General features: G+C 38.4%; 1 protein-coding gene across 2 annotated transcripts in view; it reads left to right on the top strand.

The window, feature by feature from the left end:
• Nucleotides 1–224: 224 nt before the first annotated feature.
• SCFD1 (sec1 family domain containing 1) overlaps nucleotides 225–7,570 on the top strand; it is a 47,089-nt gene continuing 39,743 nt past the window's right edge. The window contains exons 1-5 of one of the 2 annotated variants that reach the window (XM_010145709.1): nucleotides 225–290; nucleotides 1,175–1,263; nucleotides 2,257–2,347; nucleotides 3,121–3,243; nucleotides 4,419–4,506. In XM_010145709.1, the coding sequence (XP_010144011.1) occupies nucleotides 234–290; nucleotides 1,175–1,263; nucleotides 2,257–2,347; nucleotides 3,121–3,243; nucleotides 4,419–4,506 (448 nt within the window). In that variant the 5' untranslated portion in view covers nucleotides 225–233. The remainder of the gene's footprint in view (nucleotides 291–1,174; nucleotides 1,264–2,256; nucleotides 2,348–3,120; nucleotides 3,244–4,418; nucleotides 4,507–7,570) is intronic. The other variant, XM_010145710.1, reaches the window with a different exon arrangement.

Here is a 7,570-nt window from a genome sequence, read left to right as displayed (position 1 = left end):
CTTCTTTTCCTTTTGCAGTGTCTTGCAGACCCCATGCATTCTAGCTGACATGTGCCACTTGTCAGTCAAAGCTGTATAAAAATAATGAAAATGTGACTTGTTGCATTTATATTTTATGATGGTTTTCCTCTCAAATGAAATGTGTAATAAAATCCTGCTAATGTACCACTGGTGTTGAAGTGTAAAGAGAGTGAAGCGTCATTCTGCTTTATTTTCCAGTGGCTTTGAAACGTATGCTGAACTTCAATGTTCCTCCTGTTAAAAACAGCACAGGAGAACCAGTATGGAAGGTAAGAGCTATCTGAACAGGAATAGGAGAATTTTATAGTGAACAAAAAAGTTCAGATTTTCAAATCTTAACTAACTTCAGTATCTTCCCTATGTTATTAACTTGTACAAAATAATTTTTCCTGTGTTGTGAAGACACAGAATTTAGTATCGGAATTGCTGGAAAAATACAGATGTGGGATACTGACTGCTTGAAGACCCAGTGACTAACTGATTCTTTAGGCAATATTTTAATGAGTGAGTGAGCAGGACATATTTGAAATATACTTGGGTCTCATTGATACCTGTTGGCAGAAGCTTGCATGGTATCTTACAAGTGACTCAGAGTCAGAACGATGCCCTTAGAAAGGGAAGAACTGTTCATAGCCTTATGTTTAGAACAAGCTGAGCTCAAGCTACCTGTATTGGCCTTAAGAGTAAGTAACTGATAATTTCAGAGAGGTTTTGGCTACTACAAGCACATATTCTGTCTCTTCATCCATCCTGTTTCTTTATTCACTAATTTGTTTTTTCTTCCTCTCTGCTTTTCTGTTTGTTTCCTCCCAAATGGAGTCAGAGAAATTCTGCACTTAGAATAACAGATTTCTGACAGCAGATTCCTGCTTGACTGACAATTTTCAGGAGATTGAAGTGAGGATTTTCCCCCCCCCTTTATCATCGACTTTCTTTTAGTTCTTTTTAATAATGTATTTATTAATAAGCACAAATGGTATCCCATGACAAATTAATGATTTGTTATAAATTGGTAAATATTTAGCACTTTTCAGGTTAGGGTATTAGTTCCTGACCCCTGGATTCCTGTATCCACAGTATCCTGTATTCTGCAGTATCTACTTTTTACAGAATAAGTGCATCTATTATTTAAGAAGATGTGTATCTGTTTCAGGTTCTCATTTATGACAGATTTGGCCAAGATATAATCTCACCTTTGCTATCCGTGAAAGAGCTGAGAGACATGGGGATCACTTTGCATCTGTAAGTACTTTTTTAAAATTGGGATTTCTTTTCTAAAAATAATTTTATTTAATATTCCCTGAAATCATGAACAAAACATTGAAAATCATTCAATAAGTAACTACTAAATAAAGATTATACTCTGTTGTGTTTGTAAAATCAGATGGTATTATTCAGAATCAGGAGTAGAGGGGTAATTCCAAACACTGTTCAGTAGAATTTCTTACACAGAGCAGGATGCTCCTGTTCAAAAATAAAAGTTATCCAGTAGGTGTTGTTTTGGAATGTCTGTTCAAATCCCTCTGTATTGATACATGTTAAAATTATTTTGACACAGTCTGTTTCATAGGATTTTGCATGTTCTCTGCTGTCTTTGTACATGGATAATTTAATTGTCTTTTGTCAAACATACGGAATTTTTAAGTATTATTTTTAGAGATTTCTTATTTCTCTTTCTCCAGATTACATTTATTTAGTTCATTCCTGAGCTGTGATAGTAGTCATGAAGATACATTTATTTTTTTCAAATGTGTATTAACTTTTACTGGGTGAAAGCTAGAAATGGAAACACAGTTTAACGTGTTGACATACCAGCAGAAGTGCAGGAGAAATATGTAAGCCCCTTGACTTTCAACAGGAAAGGCAAGTTTAACAGTAAGAGATATGCAGGGGTTTGTTATCCTGTCAACAATTAATACTTGGTGTATGAACCTCGTGGATGTAGTATTTTACCTTCCACTGAATGGATTCATCTAGTTTTGAAGATTTGTGAAGCCTTTTCTCAAGCTTTGAATAAACTTCAGAGGCATCTATTAATATATTCAGCCAAAAATTATACAAATATGATTATTGTTATTTTTTCACATCTTGTCTTGCTAAAAACTTAGCTGCATATAGGGAGAAATTGTAGGACATCAAATGTGTCTGTACAATTAAGTAATTTCTTTAACTTTCATAATTTTACATAAATCAGAGGAGGAGATGTATTGGAGATGTATTTTTTCTTCCTTTCAGGCTTTTGCATTCAGATCGGGATGCTATTCCAGATGTTCCAGCTGTTTACTTTGTAATGCCAACAGAAGAAAATATTGACAGAATGTGCCAGGTAACTTAAAACGAGTGGACACAACAGAGTGTGTGAAGTAATCCTGCACTCACCGAAGTGTGGCTATTCTGTATGTAGTTCTTGTGTGTGTCTGAACATCATAAAATTTTCACATCCAAACCTTCGATTTCCCAGAAAGTAGAAGTGCAAGTATGTCTTCTGTATTTCAGAGAGAGACTTTTGGGAGTGAGAAGATGAGGCAGCGGGCACAAGTCAAAATACAGGCATTGCCACGTAGACATAAGAAAAAGCTGTTGTAGTGGGGGTGGCTGAATGCTGGAACAGATTGCCTGAAGAGTTTGTGGAGTCTCCTTCTGTGGAGACGTTCAAAACTTGACAGGATACAATCCTGAGCCACCTGCTCTGTTTGACTCTGCTTTGAGCGAGGGAGTTGGACTAGGCTAACCTCAGTGTTCCACATTCTCTGGGAGGAATTGATGGAAGGTTGATGTCTTCACAAAGGAAGGAAAAAGAACAAAGGGTATTTTCGGTCAGTGGTAAAGCTTGGAATTGTAGTTGCTGTCTGGTAGCTTAAATTTCAGTTCCCGTTCTTCACAGTCCTGTCTTGGTTCTATCTAGTTACGCAGTCAAACCACATACAGCAGTCAGGCAGCACACAGGGCTGTACGAACAGACAGCTCAGCACTTCCGACAGTTGAGTTCGACTGTGGGTAATTGGAATATCACATAGCAAAAATATGAATGTTTTTTAATTCGTCAGGAATGTGTTTGTACTTATTCAGGAAAAAGGTTGTGGTTTTCCTTCCTTTTAGGATCTTCGAAACCAGCTTTATGAATCTTATTATTTAAACTTTATTTCCGCCATTTCGAGAAGTAAACTGGAAGATATTGCAAATGCTGCCATAGGTGCTAATGCAGTAACCCAAGTGGCTAAGGTAAGAAAATGCCCCAGTCTCTAACGTTAAAGATATTAACTGCCGTTACGGGTGTCATTGCGTTCTTACGTGGCCACTTCAGAGCCATACACAGCTCTTCTGACTGAACCATGAACAAAATAAATGCAAACAGATTCAGTGCCAGGCCTGGGTTTGCTGGAGGGGAAAAGGGAGTCTACAGTCATCTAGTAATGAGAGTTAGTACTGTACTTCAGTCCAGGTGTTGCAGGACCTTTGTACTTAACAATAAGAGGGGAAATATAGTTGTTTCAGAGTATTCCTGATCTCATCCAGTGCTGGGTTCCAGTGCCCCAGAAATGAGCTGGGTTTTTTAGCACCTAAATACATGAAAAGTGCAGTCTGAGCGCAGCTGTAATTTTAAACAGGCAATACACCGCAGAGGTGGATGTTTCATACGTACACACTCTTTACACTCCTATTTCTTTATAATTTATAGGCAGGTGTCAGGTATGTAGCCTTTTATTTTTGTGAACGCCTGTACCAAAACCTGCAAATGTACTAATTATTTTCATATACACTTAAATGCATTCACCTTTTCTCACTCCTGTCAAGGAGTACTACTGGCATGAGAGAAGGAAACTTGTGAAATGAAATGAAAACTGCTAGTGTCGTTTAAGCTGTAGGTCTTCAGGAGCAAATTGGTGTAGTGCTGTGGACCAACTTTCTTAACTGTACTTTTCTGTTGTGATGTGCCATTAACAGTTTATGCTGTAGAGAGGCTTTTTTCTTTTTTTCCTGAATGTACAGGTATGTTACAGAAAAATTAGAACTCGTGAGCTACAATCTTTCATTGTGTAGATACTGCCCTGTTTCCTGCCTGAGAGCTCAGCACTGTTTATGTTGTAGTCCTTCATATTAATAAAAAAAAATAAATATAAGATTTTAATGTTTTTATATGTGTTTTGTCAGTCATGATTGGCTACTGAAAAATTGTCCACAGACCGTTTTCTTCTACCCCTTGTCAGGTACTTTAATGATTTGTGTTATCACTCAATCTTTACACAGGCTTTTTAATTCATACGTTGTATCTTGCATTTCTGTCTTTTAATAGGTAGTTCTGTAAAAGCGTCAAAAAGAAATAGCAATAAGTAACAGGCAGATCTTTTTTTATGCTTTGCTCTGGACTGTTCTGACCATTATTCTTTGATTTCTAGGTGTTTGATCAATATCTTAATTTTATTACTTTAGAAGACGACATGTTTGTGTTGTGTAACCAGAACAAAGAACTTGTTTCCTACCGTGGTAAGTAAAATTTGTACAAAAACTATGCCAAATGTCTAAACTTGTAATTTACTTCTGAAGTTGTATCTAATACCATGCAATGATACGATCTTGCATTTATCTGCTCAGAATTCAGAATAATCTGTTAGATGTGTAGCTTAAAGTCATGAAGGAAGCTGTTGCTAGATACTAATTTCAGCTTCTGTACTACATGGCTATTGTAAGGAGTTAAGTGTTTTGTTTCTGTGTGAATGACCAGTTGGAAAGTTACTGTAAGGAATGCAAAGCAAGAAAGATGACTTTAACTGATAGAATTTATTGTATCTTCTGGATAGTGACCAGTGGGTACCTGCTTTTCTTATCCAAGACATGAAAACATGGGGGTAAGCAAGGAAAGATGGTCAGGATCAGGGGCTGCAGCAGCGCAGGAAAGAATCAGGGAAAGGGCGCGCTAGAAAATAAGAAATGGTGTTTGCTTCTGCAAGCCTGTGAGCCCGGCATGTCCTTTTTCGTAAAGTCTCAGAGTCACAAGTGAAGTCAGCCTCATGGAACTTTTTGCTTTTCTTGGTACTTCTGTTGTTCCTGGTTTGGAACCTAGCAGGAAAACCAAGTGGCTGTTGCCTCTACAGCTATGGTACTGTGGCAGCTCAAGACAATATGTATACCGTAATTGTCCACATGGTTTTCCTCCCTCCTTTGATCTGAGTTTTGTGCTCCCCTGACCCATTCGATATTGCTGAATCATCAAAGAACTTTCACTCCACCTCTCCTGTCCCTCCTACTCAAATGGCTGGGTGGGGTTGTCTTGCTCAAGGGTGGGTTGTCTTGCTGCCCATGCTTGTAGTTTCCCTCATCTTCTCTTATTACATCAGAACTAGTAATCTTGGAGCTGCAGTGTTTGCTCAGTTGACTGATTCCACAGAAAATACCAGCTTATTTGTGTGAGCTACAAATCCAGTGCAAGGGAGGCAGCAGAAGTGTGTAAGTCAGAGGCAAGATGGCCCTTTTTTAGCAGCAGCTCCTCATTACTTTAGTGTAGTCACAGTGTCTACACACAGTGTCGCACAGTTAATTCCTGATTTATTTGATGTACAGAATGCTCACTAGTGACCAGGAGGAGGTGAGAAGTCTCCTAATGCCTGACATTTAGCAGTGAGATTTTTTTCCCCTCTTGCCCAAAGTCAGTACCTTTCTTTAAAACTGAATCCATAACGGTGAGTTCTGTCTCACACTGGGGATTGATTGCATTGTCAGAATGAAGAGCAATTTCATTTGAAATGCAGACTTTTATTTATTTTACTAAAATGTGCTGGTAACAGTTCTCATGGTAATTGGTTTGCGGTGCGTTTGCGTGTATGTGAAGATACTTGACCGGCTCATAAGACTCCTGCTAGCTAACAAGGAATTGAATTGCAATGACTGAAAATCTTTTGTACCCATCAGTATAGTTTATTTTTCTCTCATGGGCCACTGAAGTTTGCCACAAGACACGTGGTTTCCCACTGTGTTTAAAGCAGTCTAGAAGCGGGCTGTTTCCAAAAGCTGATGGAACAGGAATCTAAGAGGGAGATTAGTTTCCTGTTAGAGCACTGGGCCGCTCCACCTTGCTGTGTGAGTTCTTGATGTGACACAGGCGGGCAGTAGGAGTGCAGGGCAAAGAAGAAGTGGTCTTTTTTTGCCTTTTTGCCTAGAGGGTAACCCTAGCAGGAAGCTGCCACTTGGTATATAATTTCATAATCTACGTAAGTCAGTGTAAATCTGACGGTGATGAAGGACGGCTGCTGTTCTTGCAGCAGCGCTGCTGCCGTGTGTAGCTGAATGGGTGAACTAAGAGCAAATATAATGAAAAAGGTTAATTTTCAGATTCCTGGCTGTGTGACTGTGTTTACAGAGAGGTAATGTCAGGACAAATGAGCCTGATAACATTCTTCACTTATGCAAAAGGCTTCTGCAGACAGGATGAAGGTAACGCATTCTCTCTGTCCATGTAGTAATGGATGAGAAGTGATGAGCTTAAACTGCGACAAAAGAATTTCAGATCAGCTACCAGGAGCACTTTCTAATACTAAAGGCAGTGGAATATTAGAATAGATTAGCTGTAAATGTTACGGCATTTTCATGACTTGGAGGCTTTGGGAATTGGTTTAGACACAGAAGTAGCATGGGTTTAACTTGTCTTTGGGCAAGAAGGCTTTCCAGATCAGCTTTCAGGCTCCTCTGGTTCTATTTTTCTGTAACTGTGTAGAAGGAAGAGTAAATGGGTCATACTGGTATAATGCCCATGTTCTTGGCATCTGTTTTGATGCTATTTGAATGCTTCTTTACCAAATATGGATCAGTTTTCTAAAACAAGAAAATCCAGGACACCTGAGCTTACTTTTCTGTACTAGCTGCATCCCCCCATGAGCTTGTTACAGTGGAGAGAGAGGAATGTAAAGAAAATATGATAGACCATTTTAATGAAAGATTTTTAGTGGAGTTTCTCAAAGGTGGTGTTGAGTATTTCTGTTGATTGCAGTGGTACAAAAAAAGGAATGGGCTCATAAAATGTGCGTGTTACACAAAATTAGAAGGCACTGACAGTATGCAGATTATTGGAACATAATAAATGAATACCTTAAACATAATAATAGGGAAGTTATTAAATTTTAAAATTGAGAAAGGCAAGGGAGTAAAAATGAGATTATTTCCCCTCTGTAAACTGGGAGATAACTACAGAATAATAGCCCCAGTTAATTTAACATCTTTGTCATTATGGAAAAATACAGATACTGGGAGCAGTCTGCCTTTCTTAATGTTGATATTTTAGAATGTTGGACTCAGAATAATAAAACATGCTGGGACAAGGGGCTGTGCGTGCTTCTTATCGCTGCTGTCACCTGAGCAGCCAGGTAAAAAGTTTGACTTCCGAAGTATAGCTGCTGGTAGGAATTGCTGATATAATCTATCTCTAAAGACCTTAAAGGACAAAAGTTGGGGGAAAAAAGCGCCTTTAAAGTTAAAGAGTGATTATAGCCAGGCAAGCTTAAATTTAGAGTGGAAGGCTTATTAATATTCAGAGATTTGAAGTTCATTTTTGAAGAAA

This window comes from Buceros rhinoceros, unplaced genomic scaffold (assembly GCF_000710305.1).
Source record: "Buceros rhinoceros silvestris isolate BGI_N320 unplaced genomic scaffold, ASM71030v1 scaffold9011, whole genome shotgun sequence".
Taxonomy (NCBI): domain Eukaryota; kingdom Metazoa; phylum Chordata; class Aves; order Bucerotiformes; family Bucerotidae; genus Buceros; species Buceros rhinoceros.
The sequence above is the reverse complement of the archived record's forward strand: the minus strand, read 5'-3'. Positions and strand labels throughout refer to the sequence as shown.